The 23,055-nt window shown below is 39.1% G+C and overlaps 1 protein-coding gene across 3 annotated transcripts in view; it reads right to left on the reverse strand.

Annotated features, from left to right (window-relative positions):
- CFAP44 (cilia and flagella associated protein 44) overlaps positions 1-23,055 on the reverse strand; it is a 166,863-nt gene that overhangs the window by 129,524 nt on the left and 14,284 nt on the right. For all 3 annotated transcript variants that reach the window (XM_047724893.1, XM_047724889.1, XM_047724890.1), the window contains 5 exons: positions 22,303-22,465; positions 18,041-18,143; positions 9,885-10,101; positions 7,889-8,003; positions 4,083-4,247 (listed from right to left, as the gene is read on the reverse strand). In XM_047724893.1, coding sequence (XP_047580849.1) covers positions 4,083-4,247; positions 7,889-8,003; positions 9,885-10,101; positions 18,041-18,143; positions 22,303-22,465 — 763 coding nt within the window. The remainder of the gene's footprint in view (positions 1-4,082; positions 4,248-7,888; positions 8,004-9,884; positions 10,102-18,040; positions 18,144-22,302; positions 22,466-23,055) is intronic.

The raw sequence follows: 23,055 nt of genomic DNA on the forward strand, positions 1-23,055 counted from the left end.
ACAAGCAGGCAGAGAGGCAGGCAGAGAGAGAGGAGGAAGCAGGTTCCCTGCTGAGCAGAGAGCCCGATGCGGGGCTCGATCCCAGGACCCTGAGATCATGACCTGAGCCGAAGGCAGCGGCTTAACCCACTGAGCCACCCAGGCGCCCCATTCAGTTGCATTTCTATACACTAACAATGAGACAGAAGAAAGAGAAAGTAAGGAGTCAATTCCATTTACAATTGCACCAAAAAACATAAGATACCTATGAATAAATCTAACCAAAGAGGCAAAGAATCTGTATTCAAAAAACTATAGAACACTCATGAAAGAAATTGAGGAAAACACAAAGAAATGGAAAAACATTCCATGCTCATGGGTTGAAAGAACAAATACTGTCAAATGTCTATGCTACCTAGAGCAATCTACATTCAGTGCAATTCCTATCAAAATACCATCAACATTTTTCAGAGCAGTGGGACAAATAATCCTAAACTTTGTATGAAACCAGAAAAGACCCCAAATAGCCAAAGGGAAGTTGAAAAAAGAAAAAGCCAAAGCCAGTGGTATCACAATCCCAGACTTAAAACTCTATCACAAAGCTGTAATAATCAAGACAGTGTGGTACTGGCACAAAAACAGACACATAAATCAGTGGAACAGACTAGAGAACCCAGAAATGAACCCTCAACTCTACAGCTAACTAATCTTCCATAAAGCAGGAAAGAACATCCAGTGGAAAAAAAAACAGTCTCTTCAACAAATGGTGTTGAGAAAATTAGACAGCCACATGCAGCAGAATGAAACTGGATTGTTTCCTTACACCATACACAAAAACAGACTCAAAATGAATGAAAGACCTAAATGTGAGATAGGAATCCTTCAAAATCCTTGGGGATAACACAGGGAGCAACCTCTTTGACCTTGGCCACGAAAACTTCTTGCTAGAAATATCACCAAAGGCAAGGGAAACAAAGACATAAATGAACTATTGAGACTTCACCAAGACCAAAAGCTTTTGCACAGCAAAGGAAACAGTCAACAAAACCAAAGATAACTAACAGAATGGGAAAAGATATGTACAAATGCCTTATCAGATGAAGGGTTAGTATCCAAGATTTATAAGGAACTTATCAAACTCAACACCCAAAGAGTTGCTTTATTAATACAATATATTATGTATGTTAATATTTAATAGTTTGTATGTTAATACAAAACATACAAACTATTAAATACTAAGTAATTTAAATATCTAAGTCATAACAAAGAGCTAATCGAATCAAGAAATGCGCAGAAGGCATGAACAGACATTTCTCTAAAGAATACCTACAAATGGCCAAGAGACACATGAAAAAATGCTCAACACCACTTAGCATTAGGGAAATACAAATCAAAACCATAATGAGATACCACCTCACACCAGACAGAATGACTAAAATTAAAAAGTCAGGAAGCGACAGACATTGGCAAAGATGCTGAGAAAGGGGAACCCTCTTACACTGTTGGCAGGAAGGCAAGCTGGTGCAGCCACTCTCAAAAACAGCATGGAAGTTCCACAAAAAGTTGAAAATAAGAGCTACCCTACAACCCAGCAATTGCACTACAGGGTATTTACCCCCAAAATACAAATGCAGTGATCCAAAGGGGCATCTGCACCCCAATGTTTATAGCATCAATGTCTACAATGTCCACATCAACGTTCAAACTATGGAAGGAGCCCAGATGTCCATTGACAGATGAATGGATAAAGAAGATGTGGTGTATACACACCACACACACACACACACACACACACACACACACAAAATGGAATACTCAGCCATCAAAAAATGAAATCTTGCCATTTACAACAATGTGGTTGAAACTAGAGGGTTCTATGTTAAGCAAAATAAGTCAATCAGAGAAAGACAATTATATGATCTCACTCATATGTGGAATTTAAGAAACAAAACAAAGGATTATAGGGGAAAAGAAGAAAAAAAATAAAACAAGACAAAATCAGAGAGAGATAAGCCGTAAGAGACTCTTCTTAATCATAGGAAACAACTTCAGGGTTGTTGGAGGGGAGGGGGTCAGAGGATGGGGAAGCTGGGTAATGGACATTGATGTGATATATTGAACACTGGGTATAAAACTGGTGAATCACAGTTCTCTACCTCTGAAATTAATAATACATTATATGTTAATTGAATTGAATTAAAAATTTTAAAAATTAAGAAAAAAGAAAGGTCCTAATTTTATTTTTCCAAATGTCATTTCTTCTTCTTTAAGCAAATTAGCAAGTAGGTGTAAAGGGAACACCAGCCAAAACGTGATCCCTGAGATATTGCTTCCAACTGGAAAATAATAAATTATAATAGTTTCCTCTGTATATACGGAGATTACTGAGAAAATGCAGCCTGAATAAGAATTCTAATTTGCCCAATGTAAACTTTAGGTCAAGGTATTTGTCAGGTCTTTCTGGATATAAAGTGGCTCTAAGGAGTAAATGGTTCCATTATTCAGTGAGACACAATGAGCCCTGTTTTGATTTTACCAGTGATCCCCTGGAAAGGGGAAATAGGCCTTCTTAATGATTCAAGCACAATCTTCATTATAAGAGGAGAAAATGGATGTAGATGATGTCTTCACAGAAAATGGTTCTCATTATTGATTTAGACTCTACCATTCAGGTAAAGATTACTGTCCTGGGACAGGAGAACAGAATGCTATGGAAAGCATGAGGGAACACAGATTCACCTCAGGAGACAGAGAGATTGAGAAGGACTTCTCTGTGAAGTACCAAAGAACTACCCTGGATGAATCTATTGACACACCCCACCCTTTTAACCTAGACTCAATAACTCAGCCTTTGAGAAAGTAGCTTTCAAAGAGATTTGGTGTTGTCTCCTAGGCTAGCCTTGTGGGGGAGAGGCCCAAGTCCTAGGTTAGAACTAACTCCTGGGAATGGGGTAGGTTTTTCCTAAAGGATTAGATGTAGAGATTTACTGTGTAAAAGACTAAAGAAATTAGGGTGAAATTTTTTAAAAGAAGCCAGTTTAGAAATTGGAGGTGTTCATGAAGGGACCCTCTGTGAAGTATTTGACTTCTTTTCTCTTGAGGTTTCCTTCCAGTTGGTATTTTGACATTTTGGGGTGACATATATCTCAGAAGCATAGTGAATATACTTTATGACAAACAAAAGGACATAAAAATTTCCCAGAACAATGAGTAAAATCTAACAAAATTAAATTTAATATGGTAAATGTAAAAATGTATACTTGGGTTCAAAAACCAATGGCAAGAAGATAAGAGTGGGATACATAGGGCTTAAACAGTGTATTAAACATAATAAGCACAATAGGTATCATAGAATGACCAGACTATTTTCAAAAATATAGTCTTACTTCTCATAATAATGCTTCCTAAAGAACACCCCGAGAATACTACCACTCTCTTATGAAAGGCACCAGTAGGGATATGTACCAAGAGGACCACAAGGAAAATCAGCAGCCTCCAGCTTTGCCAGCAACAACTGGGTACATACACATGAGTGGGTAGGAGAAGAGGTAGGACAACAATCACGAGCACTTAGATGTTGGAGCCATGTTCCAGCCTAGGCCACACTATAGACAGGATAGTGTCTACAGGTGAGGACAAGTGAGTTCACCAGTGTAAGGAGAGGAGAGCTGCCATAGGCAAACCTCATCAGCTCACTTTTCAGTGTATTTCTAATCAGTAACCTCAGTCAAAAATAAGAAGTGTTTGGTATTTTTGTCCCTAGAAAACGGCCCATTCATACTGTGTGTTTTGAAAGGACATCAGTACCCACCATGTTCTGCTAAAGTAGGTTTTCATTTTCTGAAACTACTATGTCAACAACAGAATCAAAATAACAAAATACCCTCATAAAATGCACCCCAAAGATGCTGTAAATTAACTTCGACGAGAATTTAAATATTTACCACAAGGAAAACATTATCTAAAATACATTGGCCCTGGGAATCAATGACCACTGATCTTTTTCATAAAGTGACCTTTGTGAGAAAGAAGAATCTGGTCAAACAGGGTGATCTGGAAGGCTTTGCTGTGGGTGCTACTGACCTAGTGTCAAGAAAACTTACCCTAATACATCCATCTGCCCCAATGGTGATAACTTCGCCCTCATCCAGCATTATCTGGTTAATGGGACCCTGATGACAAGACTTCCTTGCAGCTCGACAGAGCTCAACCTTGATGAGGCCGCCTTCCCACAACAGCATGTTACCCCACTCTGATCCTGAGAGCACCTGGCAGGTATGCAGAAAGGAAGGAATGTGCATTAAAAACATACATACATGAGTATTTAGCTCTCAAAAGGCAGGTGAGAATTAGTTTTATAGCTTATCTCTCTTGATTATGAAAGTTTAAAAAAAAGTATAGAAAAATAGGAAACTATAAATATGAAAATTTGCCACTTTGGAAACAACAACTAATCACATTTGGATGTATTTCTTCCTAGCATTATGGGTAGTTTTACATCATTGTAACTAGGCTGTGCATTGTTAGTAATTTCTCAAATATACCTATAATAGCTTTCTTTGTACATCTCTTAAGGGCATAATCCAGGAGTAGAATTACTGGGTCAAAAATGAGAGACGTGTTTAAACTCTTGATAGACAAGATTCTATTTTTTTTTTCTTCTGTTTTGTTTTGTTTTGTTTCTTTTCAGTGTTCCAGAATTCATTGTTTATGCACCACACCCAGTGCTCCATGCAATATGTGTCCTCCATAATATCCACCACCAGGCTCACCCAACTTCCCACCCCCCGCCTTTCCAAAACCCTCAGATTGTTTTTCAGAGTCCACAGTCTCTCATGGTTCATTTCCCCCTCCAATTTCCCCCAACTCCCTTCTATTTCTTTTATTATGTTCAATTAGCCAGCATATAATACATCATTAGTTTTTGATGTAGTGTTCAACAATTCATTAGCTGCATGTAATACCCAGTGCTCATCATACATATCCTCCTTAATACCCATCACCCAGTTACCCTATCCCCCCACCCCACTCCCTTCTGTAACCCTCAGCTTGTTTCCCAGAGTCTCTCATGGTTTGTCTCCCTCTCTGATTTCCCCCCATTCAGTTTTCTCTCCCTTGCCCTGTGGTCCTTTGTTCCACATATGAGTGAAACCATGTAGTAAATGTATTTCACTTAGCATAATGCCCTCCAGTTCCATCCATGTGGATGCAAATGGAGGGTATTCATCCTTTCAATTCTAGTTTTTAAGAGTGATAATATTAAATGATATAAGGTGTTTCAAAAATTGTGAGGCCATTACTGAACTCAGCAGATTATAGCATAATAATATCCAATTTCAAACACGAATAATCATTTGAAACCAGCTCCTATTTATCCATTTTATCCAGCACTTCCCCAGTGTGTACCACCAAACACTAGTTCTTAGGACGTTTAACTTGTACTAGATAATAAGTCGTACTAATTAAGTATTGACTCTGTGCCGAGTGCTGTTTGAGCATTTTATATATATTAAGTTATTTAATCCTAAAAACCCATTTGAACCTGGTACATTTATTGGGGGTACCACATACAGTTATGCAGGTTGGTTATTTATTTTCCCAGAAAAGTCAGGCCAACAGGAGCCCTAACAATTACTATTCCCATTTACAAAGGAGAAAACTGAACAGAACAGTTAAGTGGCTTGTACAAAATACCCAAAGCAGTCAGGATTTTAAACCAGGAAACTTCACTCAAAAGTTCCTGTCCTGGGGCGCCTGGGTGGCTCAGTGGGTTAAAGCCTCTGTCTTCGGCTCAGGTCATGATCCCAGGGTCCTGGGATCAAGCCCCACATCGGGATCTCTGCTTAGCAGGGAGCCTGCTTTCTCCTCTCTCTCTCTGCCCACCTCTCTGCCTACTTGTGATTTCTGTCAAATAAATAAATAAAATCTTTAAAAAAAAAAAAAGTTCCTGTCCTAACACTACTTCCAAAGACATATGCTTGGATAAACAAAATCAAACAAGTTTCTTTTCTCTAGGACTCTGGAGACTTTAACATAGAAATTTCACTAGAAATCACTGAGAGGAATTTTTAGATACAAAGGAATCTGACCAAGAAAGTCTTATTTTCACAGAGCTTCTGTGCAGACTAATGTTCCATGAAACACCTTGGGAAGCTCAGATCTAGTTCTTGCCTACCTCCTCCTCATCAGTGCCCCAGTTCCCTCTCACCTAGACTAATTTACTCAGTCTTTTCTACCTCCCCAGTCTACTCATCTTACCCATTCTGCTTGTTTGACTTATCACCAAACCTCAGCTCACTTTCAGTAGTCACTATTTAGACTTGCTTTCTTCTGTCCAGTAACAAAACCACCAGAAACCACCCATGCCTGGCCGGCATTCCCTTCTAAAAGGTCATGCATGCTTAGCTTTCTTTTTTCCATTTGTCCTGAAAAATGAAATGAAAGTGACATCTTCCTTGTTGGCTCATCCCCTTGACTCCAGATTTCCCTTCCCTCAATTCATTTGGCATTTTGTGGCCAGATTGATATAGAACTTCATTTGCAACTCTACTCTTCCAATGTATGATAGTTCTGCCTGGCTATGAACTTACTTATACATAGGACCCAACTATACCTCTCAATCTAATTTCCCACTCTTTGCCAACATGAATGCTCTTTCCTGAGTAGCCTTCCAAATATAGGATACTATTCCTAACTCTAAACATTTCCTTTTGTGTCTCTCATTTTAAATGGCTTCTTTTTTCCTTTACATACAACGCAAACACTACTGAAATTTTCAAGGATATATCTTATGGCATGTTTTGCTTTTGGTTTTTTATTTGTTTGTTTGTTTGTTTTTAAGGTTTTATTTATCTATTTGAGAGAGAGAGAGAGAGCAGGGCAGAAGCAGAGGGAGAGGGAGACAATCTCCAGCAGACTCTCCACTGAGCACAGAGCCCTACCTGAGGCTGGATCCCAGGCCCCTGAGATCATGCCATGAGCAAAAACCAAGAGTCAGACGCTTAACTGACTGAACCACCCAGGTACCCCTTGTGGCCTGTTTTTAACAATCTCTCTCTTACTTTAATTTCGTGCATTATTCAGAATTTGAAACTAAAATTATTTGTGATCATTTTATAGCTTTGGATATGTATTTATTTATTTAACTAGCATCCAAGCCTTTTGATTTCCTCCCATACAACATGATTCCAAATTGAGAATATCTACTAGGTAGATGACCAGTCCCCTTTGGTTCCTCAAAATAATATTTGTATGCTAGCATTTACTTTTAACGGAGATGTTCACAAATAATACTATATAACTCATCCTAATAGGAAGCCAAATACAATATTAATGGAGAATTGATCCTATAGCAATATGCCCACAAATTTTTACAAAAGGAAGAGAGAAAATAAACTAACAATGTTATAGAATAAACTACCAGATTAAAGTTGGCAGGCATCTCTAGGTGCCACTGTGAAGTGGCTCTTTATTCCTAAATAATAATCTGGCAATGAAAGAAAAATCCACAAGACTGTATACAACCTTTGAGCCAGTAAGTCCTCTCAGAGCATCGTGACAAAAGAGGAGGGACAGATAAACATTATAAACACTGCAACTCCATGATGATGAATAACAATGTATCACTATGTTAATTTATTAAAATGCTTGCATACTTTATATATGCATGTATAATATTTAGTAAACAAAACCAAGAAAGATATTTACATATGGATTATGACAATTCCCTAGAACTATATTAATTAAAATTGATAATCTGAAGAGCCAAAATTAAACGTTCATTATATTTACAATGATAGTGTCCATCATTAATAACATTGGCAGGGCTTTTTAAAAAGTCTAATGGGCTTTCATATATTTTCATTTTGAAACCATGATTTTATTATTGTGGAATAGTGGTTGTACTCACCTTCCCATCTGGGAGCTGCATGTAACCTTCTATATCAGTAGTGGCTGTTTTGCCAAATCGACCCAATGAGCCCTGAAGCTTGAGACCCGTGAATGTTAGAGCCATTTCCCAGAACCTACAAACAAGAAAGAGACTGAATGTATCTCGAAGAGGCCTTATCTAGGTTTTCTATCTATGTTTATTCTCCCTAAGTGTTTACATGTTTCAGAGTCACACACATTATTTCATTTGCTCATTCATTAACTAATATGTATTAAAGTATCAACAACCTGTCGGACAAAGTTCTAGGCAATATAAATTCAGAATTGAGCAAAATAGACAAATTCCCTGCCTTTGTGGATATTTTATCTTGTCCTGCTGTTCTATACAACTGACCCTAGCCAAGTTTAACTATTTTAATTTAGATTTAATGTAATTAACACTAAACCAAATTTAAAACTCTGTGTTTCAGTCAGACTAGCCAGTTTCAAGTACTCAATAGCAAAAATGTAGCTAGTGTCTATTAGATTGGACAACGTAGAACATTTCCATCTTGGCAGAAAGTTGTTCTATTGAATAATACCATTTTAGAAGATGCAAACGTTTTCAAAAAACTTCTGACTTACTTGTGTAGTTTAAGAGTCATTTCTTAACACTGTGCTCTCATTCTCTCATGTATAAAATGAGACTACTAATAGCACCTACCTCGTAAACTTGTTGAAAAACTCTTAGAACACTGGCTTATACATAAAAGCGATGAATAAATGTTAGTTATTACTAACATTTCTTATTAATAGTCTAAGCAAGTGAACAGATGATGAAGAACATATAGAAAAAGAATCTGGCCTGCCAACTAGATATAAAATAGATAATGGATGGTATCAACAAGCCAATAATATGAAGCCAAAAGCTTAAACAACCAACACCCTTCTCCATGGCTATGACAGGACCCCTGATCATACATTTCCATATACTCTATTTCTTCTATAGCACTTCACACATGAAATTATTTGATTTCTCTCTCCAAAGATACAATGCAAAGAAAATATGCATTCTACTAAATGATGGGAAAATGTAAAGAGAAATGTTTAGCCTATAGCTAGCAGATTACTTGAGAATTCCCCCAAATTTCCATCTTAAAATCTGTTCAATTAATCTATATCTCTAATGAATAAATAAGAAGAGAGCCAGGTTTAAATTGGAATAAGAGCAACTTAGGATAAAAATGTCTTTCTCGAAAAGGACACTGGAAATCTAGTTATGAGCATCTCGGAGATGGTGATAGAAGGTTGTTAAATAAATGCATAAGACAGGGTAGAATGAAGACAGAAAAAGACAAAATCATTCCATCCTGGAAAAGAGAGCAGAGTATGAAAGAGTGAAAAGGACATGGAGTTTAGAGCCAGAGCCCTGAGATCAAGAGTAGGCTCTGTTAAAACTTAGTACCGAGGGTCCTGTGTTAGGATGTCAAAGTGACTTAGCCATCATACAATATTGCTACCACAGGGGCACCTGGGTGGCTCAGTGGGTTAAGCCTCTGCCTTCAGCTCAGGTCATGATCTCAGCATCCTGGGATCGAGCCCTGCATTGGGCTCTCTGCTCAGCTAAGAGCCTGTTTATCCCCCCCTCTCTCTCTCTGCCTGCCTCTCTATCTACTTGTGATCTCTCTCTCTCTCTCTGTCAAATAAATAAATAAAATTTTTTAAAATATTGCTCCCACAGATTTTAAAGTGGATCTGAAAACTCAATATGCCATGTTAGTAAGCATTACACAAACTCTTTTAGGTGGTAAAGCCTGTAAGAAGGCAGCAGGCTAAATTCTTTTTAGCTATAATGGCTTCAGTCATAAAAGCCCCATATCCAATTAGAAAAGCAGCACTACAGTTAGTTTTGAAGAGAACACATTTAAAAATTATCCTAATGTTAACATCAGCACAAATGTCTCCAGCTGGCTGATCCTCTCAGACAATATCCTTAATGATAATCTACCAGCACCTGTACCAGTCACACAACCTACTTGATGTGGCCTGATCCCGATGTAGTAAGCTGCTCATCATCTTCGGGATTGAAAGTAACCTTAAAAACTTCCTGGGAAAAAGCTTTTGTCCTCAGTATGGGCTGTTCTTCTTTCCAATTCCAGATGGTCAGTGTGTAATCAGGGCTGCTGCCAACAGAGGCTAGCAAGGTACCACTGTTGTCAAAATCCACATAAGCATAGCCCAGCTCGGTCCCATCTGAAAGGATGAATGAGAGTCTAATGAACAAAGGCAACGTTTATTTCACTTTCAAAAGTATATTATTTAAAAGAAAAAAGGAGGGAAAGAGAGCAAGTGAGCACCCTTGGTGATAAGTATTGATGAAAGAACACCAAGAATTCCCAAAGAAAGGATCCAAAAATCATGCATCACCCTTGGCTTTAGAATGAATTACATAACAGGAGGGGGGAAAATGAAGAAATCCTAGTCACATTTTGCATGAGAACACACTCCCTTTTATGAAGTGGGGGAGGGGGGTACAAAATCATGTTAGATGGCAGAAAGAGATCAATCTGTAATTAGAAATTTGCCACTGAAAAATTCATCAAATAAAAACGGAGGACTTCAGATTTCTGGTTATGCATGTAAGGAGCTTGAAAGTCACCATTTTATCCTAACAACAAATAAAAATCTGAACACAGTAAAAAATCAACAATTTTTTGTGGATTCATAAGTGAGGGAAGGACATGGGGCAAATGGCTGCTCCCAGGACAGGAGAGACTGGTGGGTGAGATGCATTTGCAACTTACCGCAGCAGGAACATCCAAACAGCAGAGAGAATCAGTACCAGGGTAATACAACCTTAAGTTTTACCTGAAGAATTGCTGGGGGCTCAGTGTGGACAAGTCTGAGAATTAAAAACTCCAGGAGGACCCAGTCATAGGTGGGCCCCAACAATATTGTGAGATGTATCCCCAGGAGCTTGACCAGGTTCCCACAGTAAATACGAGAAAAACACCTCCAGCTTTCAGCAGGGAGAGGGAGAAAACATTTTGAAACATACCAGAACACTCCGTTCTTAATAAAGCCTGTCCTCAAGAGAAACTAATTACCAGAGCCTAACTAACCTGGGGAAGGAACTCTAACCCCCTCTAACTGATGTGGTTTTGGAATACAGGTGAGGTTCGGTGGGTGGTGTCCAGAGCCAATGACAAAGAATTGTTGAGATGTCTTTGGTGCAAAATGGTGCTTTTATTAAAGCACAGAACGGGACCCATGGGCTGAAAGTGCTACTACACCATTGTATAGCATTGTGAAGGATGGCTGATTATATACAATGGGGCTCAGGGAGAAAGGAAAAGGGAGGTTTTCAAAAGAACTTTCATATGCTAAAGAAGACCTACAAGATACCAGAGGCTTTGCCATTGTCAAATTGTTTTTCCTTCTTGTAGAAATCAACATTAAGATAGTTGGGAGCTTCCTGGAGGAACATACACTCTGCTGCTTCAATGGCTGCAGGTTATAAGGTCATTTAATTGTACCTACACGTCCTTCTGGAAACTAGGTTATTGATAGAAATGCTTTGTTCTTGTAGATTGCCAAGGCATTTGTAAACAGAGAGAGACTCATGTCCTGCAGGATTGTGCTTTCTATAAGTTAACTATTTGTTTTTCCTTTCCTTAGCTTTAAGGCAGCCAGGGATGTCTAAGGAATGTCACATATATCCCATGGCGGCGGTGGGGGGTGGGGGTGTGTGTGTGGAGATTTGTGGGGTATAAGCTTCTGCTTTGTCCTCGGCTTGCCTTCTGTTCCCTCATCATAAGCATCCTTTCCCACCAAAGGGGGAGAAAACAACTCAGAAACATTTGTGAAGTTCAGTTCAGAGGCAGAGGCTCACTAAAAATTTGAGACCTCATCGGAGAACTAAAGAGCACTTCCCTTTCCCCTACACCTTACCACCAAGTTATAAAAGGCCTATTTACAGCAATTATTTGTCCCAACTACACCATGTCTGACTATCAAGAAAAAATTACAGAGACAGAACAAGCGTCAGAACCCGATATGGCACAGATGTTGGAATTATCAGACTGGGAATTTAAAAGAACTATGATTAATATGCTAAGGGTTCTAATGAGTAAAGTAGACAATATGCAAGAACCAATGGGCAATGTAAGCAGAGAAATGGAAATCTTAAGAAGGTACCAAAAGGAAATGGTAGAGATAAAAAACATTATAACAGAAATGAAAAATGTCTTTGGTGGGCTCCTTAATAAATTGGACACAGCTGAGGAAATAATCTCTGGACTACAGAACAGATTAAGAGAATCTTCTGAAAACTGTAGAGCAAAGAAAACAAAGACTGATAAAAACGGAAAAGAATATCTAAGAACTATGGAACAACTACAAAAATGTAATGTATGTAGAAGGTGAAGAAAAAGAGAAAGGAACAGAAGAAATATTTGAAAAAGTAATGACTGAGAATTTGCTGCAAATTAATATCAGACACCAAACCACAGATCCAGGAAGCTCAGAGAATACCGACTAGAATAATGCCCAGAAACTACAGAAAATGAAGATAAAGAACTCCTAAAAAAAAAAAAAAAAAGCCAAAGGGGAGAAAAACCTTACTATAGAAGAATGAAGAACTATATCCAACTTGTCAGAAACCATATAAGCAAGAAGAATAGACTGAAATATTTAAAGGAAAGGAAGGAAAAAACTCCACCAACCTAGAATTCTGTACCCTATGCAATTATTCTTCAAAAATGACAGATAAAGACTGTGCAATTATTCTTAAAAAGTGACAGATAAAGACTTTCTCAGACAAACATTGAAGGGATTTGTTGCCAGGAGACCTGCTTTGCCAGAAATGTTAAAAAGAAGTTTTCTAAACAGAAGGCAAATAACATAGGTCAGAAACTCAAATATATGTAAAGAGATGAAGAGAACTGAAGAAGGAGTAAGTGAAAGTACAATAAAAAACTTCTGATGTTCTTAATTTACATGACAAATAACAGTTTGTTCAAGAAAAGAAAACTACAAAACAGTATCTTTCATGAACATTGATGTAAAAATCCTCAACAAAATATTAGCAAATTGAATCTAACAATATATAAAAATGATTGGATTATTATTTTGTGGATATCAACTGATTTTAAAGTTCATACAGACAGGCAAAAGACCCAGAATAGTCAACATAATATTAAGTGAAAAGAACAAAGTTGGACTGATAATACCTGACTTCAAAAATTCCTATAAAGCTACAGTAATCAAGACAGTGTGACATTGGGGAAAGAGTAGATCAATGCAACAGAAAAGAAAACCCATATATAGACCAACAGAAATATAGACCAATCAAAAATCAATTGATTTTTGAAAGAAGGCAATATAACAGAACAAAGACAGTCCCTTCAATAAATGGCACTGGAATAGCGGGACATCCATAAACAACAAATAAACAAGCAAAAAATAAAATAATGTAAACATAGACCTTATACCTTTCACAAAAAATTAATTCAAAATGGATCATAGGTCTAAATAGAAAATGCAAAACTGTAAAACTCCTAGAAGATAATGTAGAAGAAAACCTAGATGACCTCAGGTGTTGGTGATGCCTTTTTAGATTTCACACCAAAGACAGGATCCATGAAAGTAATCACTGATAAGCCAAACTTCATTAAAATGAAAAGTTCCTCTGAGAAGGGCAATATCAAGAAAACGACATAACAAGACACAGACTGGGAGAAAATATTTGTAAAAGGCATATGTGATAAAGGACTGTTCCCCAAAATATACAAAGAACTCAATGCTCAATAATGAGAAATTTAAAACTTGATTATAAAATGGGCCAAAAACCTTAACACAGACAGCCTCACCAAAAATATGCAGATAACACATAAACATATAAAAAACGTTCCACAACCTGTCATCAGGGAAACACAAATTTTTTAAAAATGGAGCTACCACTAATACACCTATTTAGAATGGACAAAATCCAAATGATTGACAACACTGAATGCTGGTGAGGATGTGGAGCAACAGAAACTCTCACTCACAGCTGGTGGGAATGCAAAGTGGTACGGCCACCTTGGAAGACAGTTTGGCAGTTTCTTACAAAACTAAGCAGACCCTTACCATAGGCTCCGGTAATTGTGCTCTTTGGTATATACCCAAAGTAGTTGAAAATGTATGTTCACACAAAAGCCTGTACTCAGATATTTATTGCAGCTTTATTCATAATTGCCAAGATTTGGAAACAACTAAGATGCCCTCAATATGCAAATGAATAAACAGTGGTACTTCCAGACAATGGAATACTATTCAGCACTAAAAAGAAATCGGCGATCAAGCCATGAAAAGACAGGGAGGAAACTTCAATTCATATTTCTAAGTGAAAGAAGCCTATCTGAGAAGGCTACACACTGTATGATTCCAACTATATGACATTCTGGAAAAGGCAAAACTGCGGGGACAATAAAAAGATCAGTGGTTGGGGTGCCTGGGTGGCTCAGAAGGTTAAGCCTCTGCCTTCGGCTCAGGTCATGGTCTCAGGGTCCTGGGATTGGGCCCCACATCGGGCTCTCTGCTTGGCGGTGAGCCTGCTTCCCCCTCTCTCTGCCTGCCTCTCTGCCTACTTGTGATCTCTCACTCTCTCTCTGTCAAATAAATAAATAAAATCTTAAAATATCATTCTCAATGGAGAAAAACTGAAAGCTTTTCCGCTAAGGTCAGGAACACGGCAGGGATGTCCGTTATCACCACTGCTATTCAACATAGTACTAGAAGTCCTAGCCTCAGCAATCAGACAACAAAAGGAAATTAAAGGCATCCAAATCGGCAAAGAAGAAGTCAAACTATCACTCTTCGCAGATGATATGATACAATATGTGGAAAACCCAAAAGACTCCACTCCAAAACTGCTAGAACTTGTACAGGAATTCAGTAAAGTGTCAGGATATAAAATCAATGCACAGAAATCAGTTGCGTTTCTCTACACCAACAACAAGACAGAAGAAAGAGAAATTAAGGAGTCAATCCCATTTACAATTGCACCCAAAACTATAAGATACCTAGGAATAAACCTAACCAAATAGACTAAGAATCTATACACAGAAAACTATAAAGTACTCATGAAAGAAATTGAGGAAGACACAGAGAAATGGAAAAATGTTCCATGCTCCTGGATTGGAAGAATAAATATTGTGAAAATGTCTATGCTACCTAAAGCAATCTACACATTTAATGCAATCCCTATCAAAGTACCATCCATTTTTTTCAAAGAAATGGAACAAATAATCCTAAAATTTATATGGAACCAGAAAAGACCTCGAATAGCCAAAGGAATATTGAAAAAGAAAGCCAAAGTTGGTGGCATCACAATTCCGGACTTCAAGCTCTATTACAAAGCTGTCATCATCAAGACAGCATGGTACTGGCACAAAAACAGACACATAGATCAATGGAACAGAATAGAGAGCCCAGAAATAGACCCTCAACTCTATGGTCAACTCATCTTCGACAAAGCAGGGAAGAATGTTCAATGGAAAAAAGACAGCCTCTTCAATAAATGGTGTTGGGAAAATTGGACAGCCACATGCAGAAAAATGAAATTAGATCATTTCCTTACACCACACATGAAAATAGACTCAAAATGGATGAAGGACCTCAATGTGAGAAAGGAATCCATCAAAATCCTTGAGGAGAACACAGGCAGCAACCTCTTTGACCTCAGCCACAGCAACATCTTCCTAGGAACATCGCCAAAGGCAAGGGAAGCAAAGGGCAAAAATGAACTGTTGGGATTTCCTCAAGATCAAAAGCTTTTGCACAGCAAAGGAAACAGTTAACAAAACCAAAAGACAACTGACAGAATGGGAGAAGATATTTGCAAATGACATATCAGATAAAGGGCTAGTGTCCAAAATCTATAAAGAACTTAGCAAACTCAACACCCAAAGAACAAATAATCCAATCAAGAAATGGGCAGAAGACATGAACAGACATTTCTGCAAAGAAGACATCCAGATGGCCAACAGACACATGAAAAAGTGCTCCATATCACTCGGCATCAGGGAAATACAAATCAAAACCACAATGAGATATCACCTCACACCAGTCAGAATGGCTAAAATTAACAAGTCAGGAAATGACAGATGCTGGCGAGGATGCGGAGAAAGGGGAACCCTCCTACACTGTTGGTGGGAATGCAAGCTAGTGCAACCACTCTGGAAAACAGCATGGATGTTCCTCAAAATGTTGAAAATAGGGACGCCTGGGTGGCTCAGTTGGTTAAGCAGCTGCCTTCGGCTCAGGTCATGATCCCGGCGTCCTGAGAATGAGTCCCGCACCGGGCTCCTTGCTCAGCAGGGAGCCTGCTTCTCCCTCTGCCTCTGCCTGCCATTCTGTCTGCCTGTACTCGCTCTCTCTCCCTCTCTCTCTGACAAATAAATAAAATCTTTTTTAAAAAAAAGTTGAAAATAGAACTACTCTATGACCCAGCAATTGCACTGCTGGGTATTTACCCTAAAGATACAAACGTAGTGATCTGAAGGGGCACGTGCACCCGAATGTTTATAGCAGCAATGTCTACAATAGCCAAACTATGGAAAGAACCTAGATGTCCACCAACAGACGAATGGATAAAGAAGATGTGGTATATATACACAATGGAATACTATGCAGCCATCAAAAGAAATGAAATCTTGGGACGCCTGGGTGGCTCAGTTGGTTAAGCAGCTGCCATCGGCTCAGGTCATGATTCCAGCATCCTGGGATCGAGTCCCGCATCGGACTCCTTGCTCAGCAGGAGCCTGCTTCTCCCTCTGCCTCTGCCTGCCATTCTGTCTGCCTGTGCTTGCTCTCTCTCTCTCTCTCTGACAAATAAATAAAATCTTTAAAAAAAAAAAAAAGAAATGAAATCTTGCCATTTGCGACGACGTGGATGGAACTAGAGGGTATCATGCCTAGCGAAATAAGTCAATCGGAGAAAGACAACTATCATATGATCTCCCTGATATGAGGGAGAGGAGATGCAACATGGGGGGTTAAGAGGGTAGGAGAAGAGTAAATGAAACAAGATGGGATTGGGAGGGAGACAAACCATAAGTGACTCTTAATCTCACAAAACAAACTGAGGGTTGATGGGGGGAGGGGGCTTGGGAGGGGGAGGTGGGGTTATGGACATTGGGGAGGGTATGTGCTATGGTGAGTGCTGTGAAGTGTGTAAACCTGGCGATTCACAGACCTGTACCCCTGGGGATAAAAATATATTATATGTTTATAAAAAAAAAAAAAAGATCAGTGTTTGCCAGTGGGGATAGTCATGAATAGTCAGGGCATAGAGGATTCTTAGGACAGTGAAAATACACTGTAGGAGATGATAAGGATGGATATACATCATTAGACATTTGTCTAAACCCATAGAATACAACACAAGAGTAAACCCCAGGGGACACTGTGGACTCTGGGTGACTATAATGCACTAACAGAGACTAGTCCTCAGTAAAAATGTATCCGGTAAGTGATGTTAATAATGGGGAATGTTATGCATATGTGAAAGAAGAGGGCTATGGGTTATCTCTGAACCTTCCTCTCAATTTTATTGCAAATCTTAAACTGCTCTGAAAAGTAGTCTATTTAAAAAACTAACTACTAGAAGTAATTATATGGAGAACAAAATTTATAAGAGAACTGTGGTGATTAATTTCATTTGTGGTTATTTTAATCCAGTTGGACCTTATTCAATCAGATGAAAGTCCTTAAAAGCAAAACTGAGCTCTCCCTGAGGAAGATGAAATTCTACCTGAACATGTAGCATCAACCCAGCCCAAGAAAGTCCAGCCTAGGGGTGCCTGAGTGGCTGTCAGTTAAACAGTTGCCTTGAGCTCAGATCATTCATCCCAGAGTCCTGGGATCAAGCCCCACATCGGGCTCCCTGCTTGGCAGGAAGCCTGCTTCTCCCCTCCTGCTCCCCCTGCTTGTGCTCACTCTTTCTCTCTTTCTCTCTCTCTATGTCAAATAAATAAATAAAATCTTAAAAAAATAAATATTGTCCAGCCCACCAGCCTGCCCTACAACCTTCAGACCTGCTAGCCCCCACAAGTGCATAAGACAATTCCTTTAAATAAAGTGTTTCTGAAAGACCCTGAATGCTGTTAACCTTGAACATGGAATATTTTAGAAGATGTACTGAGCTCACCTTGAAGGATTCTGTAGGGCTTCAAAGAAGGATACTCATAGATGATAATCTTTGGGAAAACTCCTTTTTCAGCTACTGTGAAGTAAGTTTTATCAGGATGTACCTATAAAGAGTAAAATCTCACTTAAATAATAAAAGGAGAATTTTCTTATAGTCCTATTAATGTAGTATTTAGCATATGTGATTTTATAATTTATTAGGATCCCCTTCAATAGAAGACTAAAAAATGGGCATCTGATAAGTACATGGTGATGGATGTGATTTAAAATGAAACCTAGGGTGCCTGGGTGGTTCAGTGGGTTAAAGCCTTTGCCTTCGCGGCTCAGGTCATGATCCCAGGGTCCTGAGAACAAGCCCCGCATGGATAGGGGAAATCTCTCCTCAGCAGGGAGCCTGCTTCCCCCTCTCTCTCTGCCTGCCTCTCTGCCTACTTGTGATCTCTGTCAAGTAAATAGATAAAATCTTTAAAAATTAAAAAAAAAAATGAAACCTAAGGGAATGCTCATTTTAAGTTTTACTTTTGTTAATAGAACAATCTCTACCCCTACAATTTTTTTTAATTGCCATCAGAAGAGCTAGAACAATGGTTTTCAATCATTAGCACACATCAGAACCATAGGAGGGCTTACTAAGGCACAGAAGGCAAGCCAGAGTTTCTGATTCAGTGTATCAGGGTTGGGCCCCCAAAATTTGCATTTCTATCACTAACAAGTTTCAGGTGATGTTGCTGCTGCCAGCCCCTGCACCACTCTTTGAGAACAACTAAATTAGATGAATTGTTTACCCTCCATATATAAATCAGACTAGCTTTTTGTACAGAAAAATCCATGTTTCCAGAGTAGGTTACAGCTCAGTTTTTAAAAATGCACCTTGGACAAATTCACTGCAAATGTCTATAAACTTACTAGAAGTGAGAAAGATATACTATTTCCAAGCCAGACGTAGAGACAAATAGAGTAAATATGCCCCAGGTAAACTATTTGTGTCAGCATTTCAAGTGATAGCAGTATAAATCTTAGAGAATTATATGTTTATTCCTGGTATTTTTGTTCATTGGTAAGCCAATGTGCAGGAAGAGTCAATGGATATTTTAAAAATAAAAATAGGCTCTTACAAAAATCGACTATTTAAGACACATATTGTGCTTTATAAACTCTATTTTCAGTTACCATTTTGCAACTCCTGATTTTAAACCTGTGGAAGAGGAGCTTTCCTCAGAGGATACAGGTTGCACTGTAGATTTTGGTACCCAAGATAACACTGTTGCTTTTTCTTCTCCCCACCCATGGTGCCTTAAGACCTATAATAAGGTCTTCCTGCTGACACCTCTTCCACTCAAGTAAACACCCATCACTTCAGCTCGAAACAAGGTTTGGGTTTATAGGATATACACTCAGTGAGAGAAGAACACTTATTGCGTGCTTATTATGTGTCCCAGACACTGTGTGTGTTTTATGTGAATCCCCTTAAATTTTACATCAACCTTATGAGTTTGGCTACCAGTATCATTCCCACCATTTTGATGAGGAAATAGGCACAGCAAGGCTAAGTAACTTGAAGTCATACAGCTGGCAAATGTCAGAGGTAGAATTCAAGCCAGGTGTTGGAAGCCAAGAAGAAAGTGGAACTAAAAAATTGGAGTTACGAAGGACTTAGGGGGAAACAGATTACAACTACATCTTTCTAGATGCCCATTTACAGAACAATATTGGGTAGGATATGTGGTCACAGAAATCTGAAAGGGAATTCAGGCAAATCTTTTACCCCTCCAGGTCTGGTCTATAGTAAGTGAAAAAGTTGCAGCTCTCAGATCAGAAACTCTGTGGGGTTGGGCTTGGTGTTTTATTTTTAGTGGAGATGTGGAATTAATGAGTTATTTACTTTTTATTCAACATACAGATTCACCCTATCTTTTCTAAAAGATAGTTGATATGTCCCCAGAACCCACTTCTCACAGGTTTCTCACTGCTTTGCAAGAACACTTTGCAAGAACCACAAATGGTAAACTGTTTCAGGAGAAAATGAAGTGATGAGGACAGCTGAGGAAAGGCCCCTGCCACTAGCCAGGCTCTGACAGCCCCAGCACGCATGGACATCCAATTGCCCAGAGTCCAGGAGGATGATAAGGACTGCCATTCTTGACCACAGAACACCTCACCTACTGACCTCAGACCAAATCATTGTACAACAAAATAGAAATTTCAAATCTACATAATGGGAGAAAAAAAGAAGTGCTAGTTTCCTGTTTCTCAGCACTCTGCAGGTGATGTGGACCTCAGGGTACATGACCCCTCAGAGTGGCCCCTGACTGACTTCCCTCCACAGAACTCAGGTCCCTCAAGTTGGGCCTGTGAATATTTGTACACAGCTGGTGCCACGGTATCACGTACTTACATTGATCTAGGTTTTTGGTTTTTTGCTTTTTAATATGAGTCTTGTCTCTTTAGATGGATTTTAAACTCTGAATTCAGAGAGGTCATGAACCTTTTATCATTTAAATACCTGCATATTCTGAGTACTGTTGGACACACAATGTAATATAATAAATTCTTGTTGGGGTACCTGGGTGGTCCGGTCAGTTGAGCATCTGACTTTGGCTCAGGTCATGATCTCAGGGCTCTGGGGTTCTGGGATTGAGCCCCACATCAGCCTCCACACCCACTGGGGAGTCTGCTTGTCCCTCTCCACACCCCCACCTCCTTCCTCCCCCACTTCTGTTCTCTCTCTCTCTCAAATCAATAAAACCTTAAAACAATAATCCTAATTAGTTCATTAATTCTTGCTGGGGGCAGGGACTTTACCATGCACACATGCTATGTACAGATCAATGATCAAGAAAGAAATAATCATGAGACTCTCCTCACTCTTCCCTCTCACCAGGTCCTGTTTCGATAGCCACCCTAAGTTCTATTTGTGGATCTCGGACCTTCTTTACCTTCTGCATTCCCATTCATGTCCCTGCTTCACTTCTCAGAGCAAGAATCTTCAAAACCTCTCCACTCACCTCCCTTTCTAAATACCCTACCAGGTCCCATCTAATGTAATCAAAATTATTTCCCACTACCCCCTGCTAGCTTGGCCCAGTCTCTCCGTTGGATCTGCACCAGGCTTTCTGTGGGAAGCCCTCCACCTCTGCAGGGCATGGTGATGTGGGCCCTGCACCTGCCAGTTCTGTCTGGGCTGCTCACACCTGAGAGGCAGGGCGAGAGCAGGGCAGACTTCTATTTAGACCATGATCCTTCTAAAAAACTCTTTGAACATTGACTATGGAAGTGCTGCTTGTATGTGCCCCAAATCCTGTGTGTTTCTCCTCCTGTCCCTGTCTCACACAGACTACTCTGAACGGGGGCCCCTCTCATGACTCTAAAGGCACCCAGAGGTGTTTCTCAGGTTGTTATTGGTGAGAGCAGAGCTAAGGACACCTACTTTTAAGGATCACACCCAAGTAGAAAAACAGTCAAGGGAAAAACTCCGGTATGGGGCCAAGCGCTATAGAGAGCTCAAGTAAGAGACAACTAAAAAGGTATTCTTCGGATTCGGCTACTCAGCGGGCCACTGGTCACTTTAGTAAAGGCAATTTCAGTGAGGTGGGAGGGGAAAAGACAAACTTGGCTATGGAGGGAAAAGCCAGCAAGTAAAGACAAGGCATGGTTGGTTTAGAAGTGCTTTTATGAAGACATAAGTTGGTTTTATGAAGACCAGTTGGTTTAGTGTGCTTTTATATGCTGAGGATGAAAAGAAGGAGCAGCCAAAGAAATAAGAAAGAAGGCGACTAATGGAGACAGGCACCTGAGGAGGAAGGAAGACACAGCCTCCAAATCACATGCAAATCTTTGTCAACTGCTCACAAATTACTGGATGTACAATGTATACTTGATCTCCTAATGTTCAATTTTATACCTACATCTTATCTGGCACTTATCTCTATTTATGATTTGAATTATCATTTGTGCTCTTCATCTGAGTATTTTTGCAGAATGGGAACAAAGTGTTCATTATGAAAAAGCTGCAGGACAGTTGGAAGCCACTTAACCTCTATCAGCTCCAGTTTCCTTATCTGCAAAATGAGATGATCCTATCATTAACATAACGTTGTAGTACTGCACAGAGACCAGGTCAGCGAATGGAATGGCTGTAATAGTCGAATTGAAAATGCCTAAATCCCGCAATACTACCTATGGTATTGGCACCTACGAGCTGGGTTGGTCCAAGAAGAAACAGATACAAAAAGATTTTTTTTTCCAAAGTCACCAACAGCATACCCCAATGACACCAATTCCTCTACCACTGCTACTTCGCAGGTACAGCTGTTCCTTGGTTTTCAAATTCAGAAAGATCAGCTGGTTCCCAGCTATGTAGATCACAGTATCGCTGTCCAGAAGTTGTAGGTTGGCCCGCTTTCTGCAGTCATAACCAAAGGAATGACTGAGGGAAAGTTGTTAAGGAAAAGGAGTGTAACAAAGTAAGCATCCTAGAGACAGGAAACATAATGAAATAAATGTATTTTTAAAAGCTGTGCCATTAGGCAAAGGGTCGGTGTTGAAGTAGTTGAATTATACTTTGAAACTCAGTTTTTATTTATTACCAATGCAACTTTGTTTTTCAATGAAATGAAAATTCTTATACTCCGATTTAGTCGATATTTTAATTTTCGTAGGGAGATCCTGAAAGCAGATTCATTTTATAAAAGGTAAGTATTATATAGGCCTCTTCCTCGAATTTGAAAGGCGAGATGTTTAAAATTCTGACAGAATGTTTCTAAGTTCTGACAAACCAGTGATAATGTGACTAATAAATCCACATAAATGTAATTGAAATTTAATTCACATGAGCAAATTATGAAAATGAACTAAATAATATTTAGTATATAAGTATGTATAATCAATTTGCTAACATTTCCTGAGCTCATTAGTATGTATAGGTGTGTAGATGAGTGTGTGTGTGTGTACACATTTATCCTATAGAGTAAATCTGAACTAATCCAAAATAGAGGTTAAAATAACCTGTTTTTATAA

Source organism: Lutra lutra, chromosome 1 (genome assembly GCF_902655055.1).
Source record: "Lutra lutra chromosome 1, mLutLut1.2, whole genome shotgun sequence".
Lineage (NCBI taxonomy): Eukaryota > Metazoa > Chordata > Mammalia > Carnivora > Mustelidae > Lutra > Lutra lutra.